Source organism: Natator depressus, chromosome 1 (assembly GCF_965152275.1).
Source record: "Natator depressus isolate rNatDep1 chromosome 1, rNatDep2.hap1, whole genome shotgun sequence".
NCBI lineage: Eukaryota > Metazoa > Chordata > Testudines > Cheloniidae > Natator > Natator depressus.
The window spans coordinates 138,420,778-138,439,488 of NC_134234.1; the positions used below are offsets into that span (position 1 = coordinate 138,420,778).

Consider the following 18,711-nt stretch of genomic DNA (forward strand, 5'->3'; position numbering starts at 1 on the left):
AGAAAAAATATTAGTACAGAACCATTTCAACTGTATAATGCCTGTAATGCTATCAACCAAATCTGGGACTGCCTAAATTTTTTAAATTAAGGGCTGTATGAAAGTTGACAGGTGCAGAGGAACACACAGCTCAGGAGAAGACTTCCCTTAGAGGTGAATTTATTAAAAGGAGAACTCTATATCCTAGTAGAAAAAGGATAGGGAAGTACAAGTAGGAGCTAGTGAGGAACAGTCAAACATAAACGAGTCCCATTTAAAAGTAACGTGAAGACAAAACTGAATATTGACAAAATGTGAGAGTGCTTATATAGAAATACTAGAAATCTAAATACTAAGATGGGTGAACTTGAGTACCTGGCATTGAATGAGGATATTGATAAATAAGGACTGCAGAAACTTGGAGGAATGAGGATAATCCAAGTGACATGGTAAAACCAGAGTACAAAATACATAGGAATGACACAGTAGGTTGCACTGATGGAGGGGAGGGGGGGAGGGGGAAGAGTGGCACTATGTGTGGATCAAAAAGTAAAAATCTTAAATGAACCAAACTGTACCACAAAATCTCTATGGATAGAGATTCCATGCTTGAACAATAAGAGTATAGGAGGAGGAATATGCTACCGACCACCTGAGCAGGATGGTGACAGTGACTGTAAAATGTTCAGAGAGATTAGAGAGGCCACCAAGGCAGAAAACACAATAGTAACTGAGAATTTCAATTATCCCCATATTGACTAGGGCAGTGGTCCCCAACCTTTCTTGTGGGAACAGCATATTGCTATTCCCAGAAGATTGTGGCGGGTGCCAAACACCTCGCCGCCGAAATGGCGCTGCCAAGAAGCGGCAGCGGCAAGAAGGGTCACCGCTGAAATGCCGCCAAGAAACAGCAACACTTCTCAGCGGCATTTCAGCAGTGGGGTGTCCTGCGGGTGCATAAAAATGCTCCGGTGGGTGCCATGGCACCCGCAGGCACCGCGTTGTGGACCCCTGGACTAGGGACACCATAAATTACTGCTTCTTGGAACAGCTTGTCCTGGAAACCAAAAGGGGAGAGGCAATTCCTGATTTAGTCCTAAGTGGAGCACAGGATCTGGTCCAGGAAGAGATTATAGCTGAATCGCTCAGTAATAGTGACTACAATGTAACTAAATTTAACATCCTTGTAGAGGGAAAAAATGCCAAAAACAAAACACACACACACACCCTACTCCACAGTAGCATTTAAACTTCAATACCGGGAGCTACACAAAAATGAGGAAGCTAGCTAAACAGAAATTTAAAGGAACAGTCACAAGGTGAAATGCAAACTACATGGAGACTATTTAAAAACACCATAATAGAGGCCCAAACTAAACGTACACCACAACTCAAAATGAACAGCAAGAGGATCAAAAGAATGTCACGATAGCTAAACAGCAGAGTAAAAGAGACAGAGGCTAAAAGGCATCCTTTAAAAACTGGAAGTCAAATCCTAGTGAGGATAATACAAAGGAGCATAAACACTGGCAAATCAAGTATAAGAAGGTAGGCCAAGAAAGAATTTGAAGAACTAGCTAAGGACACAAAAAACTAACAGCAATTTTTTAAAAGTACATCAGAAGCAGGAAGCCTGCCAAAAAGTCAGCGGGGCCACTGGATGATTGAGGTGCAAAAGGAGCACTCAGAAAAACCAGGGCATTGTGGAGAAGCAGTCTTCACTACAGAGAATGCAACGTTGTCTCCCACACCTAAGCCATTCTTTTTAGGTGACAAATCCAAGGAACTGTCCCAGAGTTAGGTGTCAACTGAGAAGGGTTTTAGAACAAATTGGTAAATTAAACAGTAACAAGTCACCAGGACCAGATGGTATTCGCCCAAGAGTTCTGAAACTCAGCTATTAACTGTGGTATATAAAACTTATCACTTAAATCAGCCTCCATACTAGATGAATGGAGGATATCTAAAAGTAACACTGTGTAACACTTAGTACCTCAAAATAGCATCCTGGAAACCCCATATTCATCTCTGTAATATGATTATAATGGGTTTTCTACAAAGTATGCCTTGTGAGGTATCATTTAAGTCGTCTTGATTTGCTGAACGTTAATATCCTTTTGAATTGTGTGTACTACCATTGTAAGTGAAGTACGAAGTATTGGCATATGTGTTACTGAAATACGTTGTGAAGCTGGGAAACGTTCACAGCCAGCCTTTCAGTAGCAACAAAGGAGCAACTATCACTGGCCAGAGAGGCGTTGATGGGCCATCAGAAAGATTCCACTCTCTCAGGGACTCCTCACAGAGGTTGTGTACACCGTTGGGGCTGCCTAACCCTCACGCCACAGCAAGCATCATTCTAGAACCTGGAGAGAAAGTATAAATGAGGGTCGATGACATCACCATTTGGCCTCTCTTCTCCCCCCGTCTCAACACCTGGAAGATTGTTTGGAAGACAAAGACTTTGAACTGGGGATATTGGTCCCAGGCTGAAAGGAAATACAGTCTGTGTATTAAGTACTGTGAGATGTCTAACATGTATGAGGGTGAGAAGAGCTGTTTGATTAAAATCTTGCTTACTCTGCTAAAGGTACAATTTAGACTGTGTTTCTATTTTTATTTCTTATGAAACCAGCTTTGATCTCTGTGCTTTCTACTTATCACTTCAAATCTATCTTTCTGTAGTTAATAAATCTGCTTTATATTTTACCTAAAACAGTGTGGTTTGGGTTGAAGTGCTTGGAGAATCTTAGCTCAGGTTAACAAGGGCTGCTGCATGTCTACGAACCTCTGTTGGAGTGGCGAAATTAATGAGCTTGCACTATCCAAGGGAGTCTTGAGCAGTGTAAGACGGTATATTTCTGGGGTGTAAGGCTGGGGTAATTTGCTGTTGCCTCTCTGTATGATTCATGAGTGGCTTAGAGAGCATTTATGCAAATTAGCTGGGTGAGTCTCCACATGCTGATGGTTTCAGAGTAGCAGCCATGTTAGTCTGTATCCATAAAAAGAAAAGTAGGACTTGTGGCACCTTAGAGACCAACAAATTTGATGGATGAGTGATCACTGGGCCTGGAGGGGTATTGCTGTTTGTCACCGGCATAGCACTGAGAGAGACAGCCCAGGCTGGAGAGTTAAGGAGGCACAGAAGCACAGTTCCAGGTTTTACACTGGGGATCCCATCACACACTGATTTTTAAGAGAGAGTCCAGAGGCGATCCTGGCAATTACATGTCTGTAAACCTAACTAAATACCAGGCAAATTGCTTAAAACTATGGTAAAGAACACAACTGTCAGACACATAGAGGAACATGATATGTTGAGGAAGAGTCAACATGGCTTTTGTAAAAGAAAATCATATTTCACCAATCTATGAGAATTCTCTGCAGGAGTCAACAAGCATGTGAACAAGGATGATCCAGTCAATACAATGTACTTCAGAAACTTTCATAAAGCCTTTGACAAGGTCCGTCACCAAAGGGCTCTTAAGCAGTCATGAGTCAGTAACTGGTTAAAAGAGAGGAAACAAGAATAGTAATTAAATGGTCAGTTTTCACCATGGAAAGAGGTAAATAGCGGGGTCCCGCAAGGATCTCTACTGGGACCTGTGTTGTTCAACAAATTTATGAATGATCTGGAAAAGGGGGTGAGAAATGAGGTGGCAAAATGTGCAAGACAATACAAAATTACTCAAGATAGTAAAGTCCTAAGCAAATTGCGAAGAGTTACAAAGGATCTCACAAAACTGGGTGACTGGGCAATAAAATGGCAGATGAAATTCAGTGCTAATAAATGGAAAGTAATGCACATTGGACGATATAATTCCAACTATACATACAAAATGATGGGGTCTAAATTAGCTGTTACCACTCAAGATCTTGGAGTCATGGTGGATAGTTCTCTGAAATCATTGGCTCAATGTGCAGCAGCAATTTAAAAAGGCTAACAATGTTAGGAACCATTAGGAAAAGGATAGACATTAAAACAGAAAATATCATAATGTCATTATATAAATTCATGGTATGCCCAACACTTGGAATACTGCGTGCAATTCTGGTCATCCTATCTCAAACAAGACATATTAAGATTCGAAAAGGTACAGAAAAAGGCAATAAAAATGATTAGGGGTATGGATCATCATACATATGAGAGATTAAAAAGACTGGGACTGTTCATCTTGGAAAAGAGATGAATAAGGGGGATATGACAGAGATCTACAAAATCATGAACTGTGTGGATAAAGTGAATAAGCAAGCGTTATTTACCCCTCCACATAACACTAGAACTAAAGATCACTCAATGAAATTAATAGACAGCAGGTTTAAAGCAAACACAAGGAAGTACTTATTTGCATACTGCACAACCAACCTTTGGAACCCATTGCCAGGGGATGTTGTGAAGGCCAAAAGTATAACTAGGTTCAAAAAAAGAATGAGGAGTTCCTGGAGGACAGATCCATCAACAGCTATTAGCAAAGATGGTCAGGGACAGATGGATAAGTCAGACCCAGTATGGCCATTCTTATCTTTACTCATTGTATATCCAAGATAAATCAGAAGGATTTTGTGTCGTATTCACACGCTCTCTCTCTCGCACACACACACCACCCTCCCCAGTGAAAGGAATCATTCAAGCATGCATCACAAAAAGGAGAATTGTAGGAAGTGAGTGGTGTGCATGCACATTGCCTCCTACTGTCTTGAATCAGAGTTGCTCTAGTGCTTGTAATTGCCCCCACCCCAGTGACAGGCCCAGAAAGATAACCAAGTTCAGCTTTTGCTGAAGCAATAAATGCTCCTGTGCTTTTGATATAGAGAATGCCTAGATTGTGTCCCTCATACCATATATGAGCCCTAGCTGAAGACTGTCTGAATGTATACAATTCTATTTATCTAATAGGAAAGGAATAGAGATGGTTTTGGGGTACGGGTAAGGGTGTTTTTTTTGTTTTGGAGAGGGTTAGGTATTGTTGTTTAGATTTTTTTAAACAGGAACACAACATTATTTAGTGGAATTCGTGCAGAGCAGGAAATTCCTTGTAGGATAGATAGAATATTTTACGATTCCAGGATTGTACTCAGCCATACATTTATTACAATCATAATCCAGCATACAGGTCTAAGATTTCCAATTATGCAAATAAGGAATATTATGCAAATTAGTTTAAACATACAGGAAACTCCATGAACTGTGAAGTATCTCGAAGGGCTCGCACAGTAAGCAAAGTTTTAGAGACACACGCACTTAACATTTATTAAACATTATCTTGTTGAATGGGCTTTATCAGAATAGTTTTTTCCCCACCAGACCTTTGTATTTGTCACAGACATATCAATACAAAATTAAAGACAATATGTGCAATAGCACGTGACCACCAGACTGGTCAATGCAAAATTTTAAGAATAAGCTAGGAAACAGGACAAAGCCACAGTAGTTCTAACCTGTAGCAGTTAGAACCATATTGCTAGAGGCTTCTTTTTAGGCCACATTAGATCTAACAGCATTTTCCAGATTTGCCATGCCATAACCCTTTAGAGACTGTAGAGAACACACACCCTCACTCTAGCATTTATTTGGCTGGCAGTCTGAACAATGCCTGTGTCCCATGAATTAATTCATCCTTTCCCGCAGGGGAAACAGCTGCTCCAGTAAGTGGCCCTTCTGTCTAGTGCACCGATATCTAGGACCAGGATGCTGCCAGTAACAGAGCTTGATTTTTGATTCAGCAGCAAAACAAATCGAAGTGCATCTTCCAAATATAGCAGGTGCTTCAAGCTTTACTGCCTCCATAAGCCAGCTTGCCATACTTTGTAATTCACATTTTATTTGAGAATTATTTCTGTTGTAACTCTGCAATGTTACCACTTATTCTGAACCTCTCCAACCCTTCAAGAAGCTTTAGAAGGAAAATCCTTTAAAAAAAGTTTTCTCCTTTTAAACATCTTTTTTCCCCCCCTCAGATGTATTACCACATTCCACTAGTTGCATAGAGGAAGCAGGAGAAGACAGACCAGTTGCAAAGGGAAATAGTCACCTAAGGGTAAAATCATGGCCCCAGTGAAGTCAATTGTTTCCCCATTGACTTCAACAGAGCCAGTATTCCAGTGCTGGAGTTTTAAAATTTTGCTAGCACCTGAAGAGGAATATCTGCATGGCTAGAACTGAAAACAAAACTAAAAATGAAAAAGTTCATAACTAACCCTTACGTGCAAAGATTAAACTAAATAATTCTGATGTGACCTGGAATAAACGTATTCATCCATTCACTCAATGCTGGGAACACTACTTATGCGCTGTCCAACTCTCATCCCGAGCAACTTGAAGTTATTGAAGGACATAAGCTACACAAAAATATGTGCTTTTCCTTTAGATAGATTTTTTTGAGGAGCAAGAGAGTTGCATTGTTATTCTAAATATCTTATCATCGGTGTTACTGAAGCAGAAATACACCAGCTCATTTGGGGGGGGGGGGGTGAAGAGGAAGGAAGAAAGTTTATACCTTGAAAGTAGCCACTGTTTAGCAATATTAGTCTACTGTAACTATCACATGGTTCTAATTACACTGTAGTGTTAATTTTTTAGCACTTTGTGTGAACTGTACTTTCAATATTGTCACAAAAAGTTGTGTGGATGGAGACAGATTCCTGCTAGCATTGAGATCAGATGTCAAATCTACTTGCAAATCTTACTGCAAAGCTAGGAAAAATTACCCTTTGAATAGCAGGAGCAACAGCACAGGAGACAAAAAACGGCTGAAAAAGAGGGGCGGGGGGGGGGGGGGAAGAGAGAGAGAGTGTCCATCCCCGTCCTTGATAGGAGCTTAGGTAAGAAGGCTATGACAGCTACAGAGGCAACGGTTGTAGCAACCCAAGGAATGGAGGAGACAATAAAGATGACGGGACATGGAAGCTGCGGGAGGCTCAGATGATCTTCAGTGGGATTCTACCTGTCCCTACAGGAGAAGGCAGAAAGGTGAGACAAGATTACGATAACCAACAGATGGCTCAGGCAGTAGCGCTATAAGGAGGGCTTTGGGATGTTCGTCTCTTTGGAGGCATTCATGGACGGAGGACTGTTCTCATGGGAGGATTCCACATGAGTAGAGAGAGAAATAAACTTCTGGGATGGAGGTTAGCACAACTGATAAAAAAAACCAACAACTTTAAACTAGGAACTCCAGAGAGCCCGTCAGAAGATGCTTACATAATCTCCACACACGATTCTAATATTGAGCATGAGGAAAATCAAGGAAGAGGCTATAGTAATAGAGAAAGGAACAACTGAGGGTAGGAGAATTAACATCAAGAGGAAAGAGAACGCCCATACCAATGGCATTAACAGTCAGGCAGGCAACACTGGCAGTACAATGACTATACCAATCAAGCAAGGAATCTGGGCAAAGCCAAGCAGAAACAACTACGGAAAAACCAATATCAGAAGCCTGGGTAACAAAATGGAGGAACTACACCTATTAATCCAGAAAGTGAAACCAGATATTCTAGTGATACCAGAAACATTTTGGAATAGAGTCATGACTGGAGTACAGGTATTGAAAGGTGTGTGCTGTTCAGGAAAGACAGAAATAAAGGTAAAGGTGTGGTAGACTGTAAAGAAATTAGAAGTGATGCAATGGATACAACAGAATCTGTTTGGGTCGAAATCACTTTGGGGAAGAAAGTTAACAGATGCTCCACTGGGATAGTGCTTGGGATATGTTACAGACCTCCAGAACCCCATCTGAATATGGAGAGACCTGTTTTATATTTTTAATGAAATAAATGCTACTTGGAATTGTGTGATTATGGGAGACTTCAAATTTCCCAGATATAGATTGAAGGACAAGTGCTACTAATAATGGTTGGGCCTAGATATTCCTGGATGTGATAGCTGACAGATTTCTTCAGCAGATAGTCACCGAACCAACAAGAGCTTTTAGATTTAGTATTGGTGTGAAGCAAGGACCTCAAAAGAGAGAGAGAGAGAGCTGTAGAGGACAACTTCGGTTTGAGATCATGAGCTAATTCAGTTTAAACTAAATGGAAGGATAAACAGATCTGCAATTAGGGTGCTTGATTTCAAAAGAGCAAACTAAAAAAATTAAAGGGAATTAGTTAGGAAGTGGACTGGACTGAAGAACTCAAGGATCTGAATGTGGAGGAGGCTTGGAATTATTTTGACTTAAAGTTGCAGAAACTATCTGAAGCCTGCATCCTAAGCAAGGGGAAAAAATTTGTAGGGAAGGATTGCAGACGAGATGAACGAGCATCTCAAACATCTAGATGACACGAAAGATGAGGGGAAATAGGATATGCTCCCTATAAATACAAACCAGGAAGGGAGAGGCATTTAACTTAAGCACCAATGCTGACACATGAACAAACAGATATAAACTGGCCATTAATAAGTTTAGGCTTGAAATTAGGCGAAGGTTTCTAACCATCAGAGGAGTGAAGTTCTGGAACAGCCTTCGAGGGGCATCAGTGGGAGCAAAACACCTACCTGATTACATGACTGAGCTTGATAAGTTTATGGAGGAGATAGCACTGGAATGGGTTACCTAGGGAGGTGGTGGAATCTCCTTCCTTAGAGGTTTTTAAGGTCAGGCTTGACAAAGCCCTGTCTGGGACGATTTAGTTGCGGATTGGTCCTGCTTTGAGCAGGGGGTTGGACTAGATGACTTCCTGAGGTCCCTTCCAACCCTGATATTCTATGATTCTGTGGTATGATGAGACTTCCTACAATGGCATGTGGCCCATCTGCAACTGCTACTAGCAAATATCTCCAACAGCCAGAGACAGGAACAGGACTCTAGATGGGGAGGGCTCTGAGTTACTACAGAAAATTCTTTCCCAGGAGGCTGGCTGGTGGGTGTTGCTGACATACTCAGGGTCTAACTGATCACCATATTTGGGGTGCGGAAGGAATCCCCCCCTCCCTCCCAAATCAGCTTAGCAGAGATTCTGGGGGGTTTTCACCTTCCTCTGCAGCATGGGACCTGGGTCACAGGTCACTTGCAAATTTAAACAAGGGTAAATGGTGGATGCTCGGTAACTTGAAGTCTTTAAATCATGATTTGAGGACTTCAGTAACTCAGCCAGACGTTAGCGATCTATTACAGTAGGGAGGGGACGAGATTCTGTGGCCTGTGATGTGCAGGAAGTCAGACTAGATGACCACCATGATCCCCTCTGACCTTAAAGTCTGAGTCTACATCAGTGGTTTTCAACCTTTTTTCATTTGCAGACCGCTAAAAAATGTCAAATGAAGTTACAGACCCCTTTGGAAATATTAGACAGTCTGCAGACCCCAGGGGTCCACGGCCCACAGGTTAAAAAGCACTGGTCTACATCATACAGCAAAATTCAACTCCTAGCAGTTTGAAAGGAGCTGATATTCAACCATTCATTCATTATCTCCAAACTTATATATTGTATGATAATTAAACACAAAAGCTTGTCCTTAAAAATTCCTATACTTACCCAGCCACATTACACATTCCTTCTGTTCGTTTTACTTGTTGAATGTGCACTTAGCTATCATATGCAAAAACAGCAGCAACTTCTTTAAAAAAATAAATCGTAAAATCAACTATTTCTTCCTTTTCTGCAGTTTTCTTTTTCTTGAGAGCTGTGATGTCAGTTTTGCCTACAGAATTTACAATTTCACTCTCCCAGTCTTCCAACAGCAACCCGACAGCAGCAGCCCTTGGGCCTGTCAGATTGAGCACAGAGGATCTACAGTGCAATATCACAAAGAGGCAAGGCTTTATCAGGTCCTACTTTAAAAAAAAAAAAAAATCTTAGCTGATGCTTACTGGGCATGCTCAGAATTGAGTTTTCAATAATTTATAGCTTTATAATCCAATTATTTCTCCTTGTCTCAAAAAGACAATGCACATCTTCTTAAGCACTTTTGACATGTCCATTTTCAACTTCCTGCCTTTTCTGAGTTATGTGAAAAAGTGACAAATTTTATTTTACATTTGGAAAAGGAAAAGCGCAATTTTTCAGCCTCATCTCTCTCAAACGGTTGAACAGACTGTCCAGTTTTCTAAACTATTTTTAGATCACTTTTTTCTTGAAACCAAGCATAGGTATCGTCTACCATCAAATATATTGTTTTGAAAAAAGTTATAAACTGATGAAAACAGGAGTGTTATAATTTGACACTGGCCTGGCAATCTTATCTATCGCATTAACAATTACCGGAGATTAAAATTACAATCCTGTGTGTGTTGAAGTGTCTATCAGGACCTAGACTTGCTGTTAAATAGAAAGAAAATCTGCTACTCTCGTCTCCCCCCGTATGCACGTATGTATGTGTTCAAAAGATTAGAAATATTCTGTGCAATGCCTGCCCCACTCTGGAACTACTCAGTAGGCTTTCATTACAGGCCAGATACAAACAATTACTACCAGGATTCCACATCCCAGAATTGCACATATACTTGATTTTCAGGCCTTGCGCATGCTATTTTGGTGCGGAAGCTCAACAAACTTTTTTTCAGTCTTGAGCTACAGCAGAGCAGGACAAGATTTAGTTTTAATCTCCCCCTTATGAACCAATGCAACAGTAAAATACCCAAACATTCAGCTCTCCCTGCTATGCTTCAAACTACAGTGACATAATAATGGCCAAATATAAGAAAGCCAGGGCAGAATATTAACTAAACATAACCTGTTTAATTATGGAGGTGGGAGTGCATGAAAGGTCCAAGTACCTGGAAAAAGATTTTTAATCAAACCACCATGCCTACTAGTATGAGATTCTACTTTTAATCAATAAAAGAAAAAAAGAAACTGCAACTCTTCTGCTCTTCATGGCTTTCTGTTATTAGTACTACTAGCTTGTTATTTGCTTATTCAGACTTAAAAGAATATTGATGTACAAAAAGGAAATGCTCTTTAAGCTATTGGATACAGGGGCTCACCTATTCACAGATTCCAGCCCAGTGTTGGGCAAATAAACCCAAACCATCAGATCAGACAGCATGTTGAATCTGAGGACTAAAAATCTTTCCAAATGACAGTTTTAGAATTCAAGAGGCAATCCTGAAGGACAAAGTTCTAGATGGTATCTTTACTGCCTCTAGTCTTCCAGTTCAAATCAATATTTACAAGTAATTTTGACTGGCTTTTAAAAAAAAAAGGAAAATTGGTGGTAAATATTTTTAAAATAGTATTTATAACTGAAGAACTTATGTGCTGCAGCCATTAACTTTGCTCTGGCTTTACTGTGCTCTGAAGCAATGTCAGATAGGCCTACCTGAGGTGACTCGGCAAAACAGGACTCTTCTATCATGGAATTTATTTTTTAAAGAAAAAGTCTCTTGCCTACCAAAAAGGGGCACTGCTTTATGGTTAACAGTCCTCATGCCGAGAGAAGATAACAATGGATCTAATGGAACTTTGTTTGTGGGGGTGGCGACTCCGCAGGAAGCTAAATCCACCTGGGGAGACAATCTGCTTACTTTCCCACAGAGAGCCCCCGTGTCTTCTGCTTAAAGCTTAAGGACTGTTGCCCAGAAGAGTGAGCTCTTGCCCAGAGGCAAATGGATGGAGTCCCCAAGAAGGAAGCACTGCAGTCCTTTTCCTTAGAAAGATAGCCTTGAAAACATACTCATGCAAATCACAATAGATTTGAAAGCTTGTCACCAATTTTCATGATAAGCAAGAATAGCCTGTGCTCTGTCGACACCATATAGCTTCCACCAGTGGAGCTGTTCCAGCAGAGAGTTATAACTATGGCTACGTTTTAGTCATGGGTATTTTTAGGAAAAATCATGGGCAGGTCACAGGCAGTAAACAAAAATTCACAGCCTGTGACCGGTCCATGACTTTTACTATATACCCCTAACTAAAACTTGCGCCAGGGGTGCTTGGGGAGGGGAGAAGGTCGGGGGCACCGCAGGTGCTGGGGGAGGTGGCCTGGGACCCCATGGTGCTGGGGGGGGGGGCAGGTAAGGGTTGGGCGGGGGAGGGGCTCCCTACCCAGCTCCGCATTCCTCCAGCTCCTAGGCGGCGGAGGGGCCAGAGGGCTTCTCCGCATGCTGCTCCCATCCCTCCACAAGCCCCGGCTGTGCAGGTCCCATTGGCCAGGAACTTCAGCCAATGGGCGCTGTGGGAGTGGAGCCTGCAGGAGCAGGCGGGGAGTCCCCTGGCCCCTCCGCCGCCTAGGAGCTGGAGGGCCAGGGGGTTCCGAGATAAGCACCCTCCTGTACTCCTCAACCCCCTGCCCCTAGCCCTGAGCCCCCTCCCATACACCCAAACTGCTGCTGCTGGCCCAGGGCAGCCCCTGAGCCAGCACCAGCTGCTGCAGAAGTCGCAGAATCCATGCCTTCTGTGGCAGACTCACAGCCTTAGTTATAACTACAGAATTTGCTAGTTTGTGTTAGTTAGAACTGAGTACTCGGTCAAATGCACTAACATTAGCCAACTTGGGGCGGGGGGGGGGGGGGAGGCAGGCTCATGGCTGCAGTGGTGGGATGCGACACAATACACAAGGTAGTGACACTGTGGAGTTCTATAGAACCAGAGTATGTGCAAGATGAGGCTATGCAGCTCTATTATACTGCGAGGCATGGCAGGAATGTTATCCAGATCCATTCATCACAGCTTCCATCCTACTGGCTGGGGCAGGGTCCCAGGTGCTGATAGAGAGGGCATCTGTCCTGAGCAGTGTCTCTTCTCTTAGTCTCTGGCCTGGAACAGTCTCCAAAAACCATACAGGGTTATGGGTAACTTCTTCTAGCTGCAGAGGATGAAGCTATAGCGGATAAACAGAGCTCTGACTAAACCCCTCGTTACCCACCCTGCTTCTCTATTCCCTAAGCTTCTGCTTAGATTTTACTACCAATCCACTTGAGCAAAATGTATCTGGCCTTCAAATGATTGGGAAGAGTAACTACAGACCTTTTGAGTCTTCAACAGATATTTTCTAAGAATGAGGCACTTCTTGTTGCTTGGTTAATTGGAGCCAAAACCAGTGCTCCAGTCAAACGGCCTTGGGGGACATCTTTATCTGGAGTCACTGTTCCTAGTGAGAATGTATTTAAGCGAGACCCTTATTTTCTGGCTTTGCAGGGACAGACGGTCAGATCTTGCAGAAAAATGATAAATGGCATCAAAACTGTAGCTAGAAATTAAACTTAAAAGTAACATTCCAATTAACAGTTTTACATTCTGCAAATTGGCAAATGTTTGTGCTTCAGCTATAAGCTCTGCAGGTCTCAGGAGCTAGTTCCATCAGGAAACAGCAACTGACCCATCATGCAGCAAGTCCCACTAAGCAGGGCAACTCAAAAGACAGACTGAATAAAATGCATTTCCTATGCAGTTCGGCATTCACTTTCAAGATGCTTGTCCTGATCTTTAAAATGTTAATGGACAGTTAGACCAAAGCTATCTAAGAGACTGCCTCTGCCTGCTCCAGCAGCTATGATCATTGATCACCAGGAACCGTGTAGCTTTCCCCAGGGTGAAGCCCACAGGTACAGAGGACCAGGAATTCTTAGAAGTCGGGACAGGCTACAAGCAAGTATACTGCAAAAACTGTGACTTCACAAAAGCCTTCTCCCAATAATGGAGCAACAGAACGACCCAGCTACATTCTTCTGAAACACAACCATCTATGTGACCCTACTCAGGTAGCAGCTAACAAACAAAAAGGAGAGAGAGTTCAGGTCTCATTTAACTCTGCCAGTCAAATGACCTATTTACATACATGACACCCCTGCAGTATCAAGGGCACACAGATTCTTGACTGGGGAGGGGGGAGATCAGCATAATGCTAAGGGAGAAAAGCCAACTGAAGTTACAAGTACTCCTCCTCCCACATAGCAACAGTGGATCAGACATACAGTTGCAGAATCCTGTACAATGTGTCTTCAGAGACCAGGAAAACAGGCTGATAACTCCTCTAGAGGAGGTTCCTGTGCACCCAATAGTGGAGAGTCACAACTGGATTGTGCAGGTGCTATGGGAGGGAGACTTCTGAGGGTAAAACAGGGGAGATGGAACGATGGAGAAAAGATGAAGGGGAGACGGAAGGAAGGGCGAGCTTAAAGAGAGAGAGGATATGGAGAAGAAATAAGAGAGAACACTCAGAGGCATCTGAGAAGGAGAAAGCGAGGACTGGGTGCCCAGGAGAAGAAGGAAGGCATCTGTGTGTTTAAGAAAGAGAGGGGGGAAAGGAAGAGTGACTCCCCAAGGGAAAAAGGTGTGTAGACATGCACACAGGAGGCCAACGGTGAAAAACTGTTGCTTGTGTCAGGAGAATGGCCCAGGGTAACGAAGAGAACAGTCTACCCAAGCTTGTTTTAGTAAAGCTTTATTCCTTGCATAAAGTAGCAAAACTATAATATGCTGAAGAACAAAGTGCTAAAAGTCTCACCTCTGCCTAGGAACTGCCTAGAATCAGCAATCTCAGAAAGTACCAGATGGCAGTCCAGGACTCTCTAGCTGGCATCCCGGTAAGCCATTTATCCCAATTTTCCATGGACTTGAGCCAAAACCTCAATCATCAGGTTAACAGAAAGTCCTGTTTATGGCTATTTCACATTAAAAACTTGCAGTCTTTACAAAAATACATGGCACATTGACAATGAATCCATCTGAACAATTTTGACATGCATGAGACAACAAGAGAGCAAAGAATTTTCAAGTTGATTTAAGTGGCCAGGCAAAGTAAAACTGACAAAAGTATGTCAATCCTAACGACTTGTAACAGTTTAATAATATATAGTCAACTGTAGATGTAAGAGAGTGATCACGGCTATTTCATGGTACTGGAGACTTCTCCAGTTTGATGGCAGATTTTTCTTCAGACCAGGAGAGGAAGCAAACCACGGCAGTCTACTGTAAGCAGACTAAATTTAAAGGGTTGTAACACAAGAGGCAGCAGCAACTGTGTTTCTCTCATCCCAATTTTTAATTCATTGGCTTTTTGTTGCACAAATAAGAACTGTTCCCTCACTTGCAATATAGAAAGCTGTGTCCAAGGTATGCTCTTTCATCATGCAAACGCCATAACTTGTCAACCCTGCAACCTCAAACACAAGCAAGGAAGAGGAAGTGAAGGGTAGTTCTCTCCCATATTAGACCTTCAGTTGGACATATATATCAGATCACAATACAAACACCAGGTTAAATCTCTTCTATAGCTGAATGGGAGAGTCCGAGAATCAGAGACTAATTGGGGAAAGCTGGTGAGACTTAAATTGACCAGCTAATACCCACCCAAGTTCTCAAGGACTCTGGACCCACATTGCTTAATAAAAGAAATGTGACTCTGTATTTTTAATACATTTTATTAAGTCCATTAAACAAAAATAAAATCGAGAAACATATCACCACTACTGCTAGGAATACTGAACTCAGAATGAAAGCAATACAACTATGAAATCAAAGTCAAATCAACTGGTTAATCTCAATATTGGATTAGAATTACATCACCAAATGAGTTAAACCCTGTAAAATCAACGCAACAAATAACTGATCTTTATAAATTCTAAGACGGGTCTAAGAAGATGGCTGTCCATTTGGTTATGAACTCCAGCTAAAGAACTCTACCCAAGTCAATCGAATCTATAATTTGGCTGGTTTGATACTGAATCCAAATTATTATCTAATATCATAACCACAAACTCCGAGCCAATTACAAAGCTTCTTCTGCAGATTTCAATAAATTCTTGTGTGGTCGTTAATCCTTTCCTCACTCCATGTTCCTTCCTTCCCCTCCAAGATATCAAACAGATAAAAAAGGCCTTAAAGGAACAATGATAAGCTTGACAACTTTTGCTTGGCAGTTTACAGCTAACACAGCTTTCAGTTTCTTAAGACTCAAACAAACACATTTTAATGAGTACATTTCAGAGACTATGTATTAGGGATGCTTAAACCTGGTGAAACTTTCTTCCCCTTGCTTTCCCCATGTAGTCGGTACAGGTACTCTTACACACAGCCATGTTTTCATACATTACAATTAGGGAATAAAAGGGGCTGGGACACCTCCCAGGTAATAAAAACAAAAGACAAACATAGAAAAGGGGACAAATATTAAGATAATGGGTTCACAAACTCTTCAACTCTCATCATCTTCTGGACTCTCAGAGTAAAAGCTAGAACTGCAGTCAAGGAGCCAGACAATGATGCTGTTGCTTCAGAGCTTCTCACTAGAAGGCCTCCTTTGGGTGCAGCGAGAGACTAGTCAAAGGCTGAAGTGGGCTGGTCGTTGATGTCATGACTTTCTCTCCCCACCATGAGGAGTGTCAGAGGTTCTGAAATGGTCCTCCCTCCCCTGGGTAGCTTATAGAACAAATAGGAAGGCTTCTTATGGTTTGCAAGCTTCGCCTCCCTCCCAGGCCTTCAGACAAATCAGGTGTGAGGCTTACCTTGGAGCCACGCAACTTGATCCAATCAGGTTAAGATTAGATCATCCTTAGTTTGTGTCCATTTGGAAAAGTCCTGCTTATGCCAACAGCTTTTAAAATATTCGGTGTTTGCATACCACAGAGACTGTGACTATTTCCTCCCTCACCAAAAAAAAAAAAAAATTAAAAATAGAGAATACCAGACCACTATTGAGGAAGCTGGCATGGCCTTGTCAGACTTATTGTGAGATTATGTCACCAATTTACAGAAAGTTTGGCAAAAAAAATCCTATAAAACAACTGATTAAAAAGACCATAGCACCAACCAGCCACTAAACATTCATCCATCAGCAAAATTAAACATAAATGTGAACATTTTATAACCAGATGTCACCATTCTCCTTGCAAAACAATTTAGTACTTTTTATATTTAGGAACTAGGGCACAAGTCAAACAGCTTCTCTTTTAAAGTTTTCATCTTGATAGAGGTAAAGTTACTTTAAAACCTCAGGATGAAACCCATTTAATAAATAATAATAAAGATTTCTATAAAGTCTGTATCTCCATTATGCTGTTTCACTCACAGGGGCTAAAGTCCCAGCAACTCACTAAGAACTAATATGAACACCACTGAAAGGACTAATGGAAATGAGGAGGAAAATACTTAAGAAATTAAATGAAAAAACAAAGGGTTTACCACGAGTCAATGGTTTAATTCCTTCCAAGGCCCTGAGTATAAATAATATTCCCCACTGTACAAGTCCCTAATGGATAAAAATCCAGTCAAGTTATCCGTGTGTTAAATGATCCTAGCCAGTGGCAAAGCAGCAGCAATTGCATACGAGACTACACATTAGACTCAAACCGGAGTTGAAGGTTTATGCAATCACAGGAAGTTGTTTTTGCACTGTATATTTAGTTCAAAAAGAGAAGATTTATATTCTAATTATTTTGTTAACCTTATCTAAATATTTTACAAGTTTGTCTACACGGAAATAGAGTAACACATGCAAAAAGAATAATGCTGCCATTAGCAACTGGATACTGTATAAAAAATAAAGAGTTACTAGAATGAAAAAAGAAAAGGAGTACCAGTGGCACCTTTGAGACTAACCAATTTGCTCAAATAAATTGGTTAGTCTCTAAGGTGCCACTGGTACTCCTTTTCTTTTTGCGAATACAGACTAACACGGCTGCTGCTCTGAAACTAGAATGAAAAGTTCAGTAGAAGTTTTCATTTGGTGTTTTTTTTTTTTTTAAGGTATATAAAATACAAGTCCTATGCACTGCCCACTACAAACTCCTTCAGTGAATAAAAGTAAAGGTTTATTCTTTTGAGATATCAATATTTCATTGGTGGCTAAGAAACACCATACAAACTAGTAAACAAGATTTCCTGGACTCTGAGTAAACAGAGGATAAACACAAACAAAACAAACCACTGGAACAGTAGGCTCCCTCTATCATAGCAAACTACCACAGTAACTAGACACAAATTCTGTGGCCTCTACAGATTATATATCTACGGTCCTGACTCTGCCCTGACTTGCAAACCATGCAACCAGTTCCCACAGACATTTAACCCATGTCTCTACATGGAATAATAAAAGGCACCAGCTCCAAAGGGAGTTGCTTATCCAAGCCCTGATCTACACTAGGACTTTAGGTCGAATTTAACAGCATTAAATTGATGTAAACCTGCACCCGTCCACACGATAAAGCCCTTTTTTTCGACTTAAAGGGATCTTAAAATCGATTTCCTTACTCCACCCCTGACAAGTGGATTAGCGCTTAAATTGGCCTTGCCGGGTTGAATTTGGGGTACTGTGGACACAATTCGGCAGTATTGGCCTCCGGGAGCTATCCCAGAGTGCTCCATTGTGACCGCTCTGGACAGCACTCTCAACTCAGATGCACTGGCGAGGTAGACAGGAAAAGAACTGCGAACTTTTGAATCTCATTTCCTGTTTGGCCAGCGTGGCAAGCTGCAGGTGACCACGCAGAGCTCATCAGCAGAGGTGACCATGATGGAGTCCCAGAATCGCAAAAGAGCTCCAGCATGGACTGAACAGGAGGTATGGGATCTGATCGCTGTATGAGGACTCCGTTCCAGTTTTCGAAATGCCAAAACCTTTGTCAAAATCTCCCAGGCCATGAAGGACAGAGGCCATAACAGGGACCCGAAGCAGTGCCGCATGAAACTTAAGGAGCTGAGGCAAGCCTACCAGAAAACCAGAGAGGCGAACGGCCGCTCCGGGTCAGAGCCCCAAACATGCCGCTTCTATGATGAGCTGCATGCCATTTTAGGGGGTTCAGCCACCACTACCCCAGCCGTGTTGTTTGACTCCTTCAATGGAGATGGAGG

At 41.8% G+C, this 18,711-nt stretch overlaps 1 protein-coding gene across 3 annotated transcripts in view; it reads right to left on the bottom strand.

Annotated features, from left to right (window-relative positions):
• Window positions 1–18,711, bottom strand: part of SH3KBP1 (SH3 domain containing kinase binding protein 1) — a 363,156-nt gene that overhangs the window by 326,220 nt on the left and 18,225 nt on the right. Inside the window, exon 1 of one of the 3 annotated variants that reach the window (XM_074967818.1) lies at window positions 9,457–9,546. The exons of 1 other annotated variant lie outside the window; for it this stretch is intronic. In XM_074967818.1, coding sequence (XP_074823919.1) covers window positions 9,457–9,466 — 10 coding nt within the window. In that variant the 5' untranslated portion in view covers window positions 9,467–9,546. Of the gene's footprint in view, window positions 1–9,456; window positions 9,547–18,711 lie in introns of those variants that run through there. One more of the 3 variants, XM_074967836.1, reaches the window with a different exon arrangement.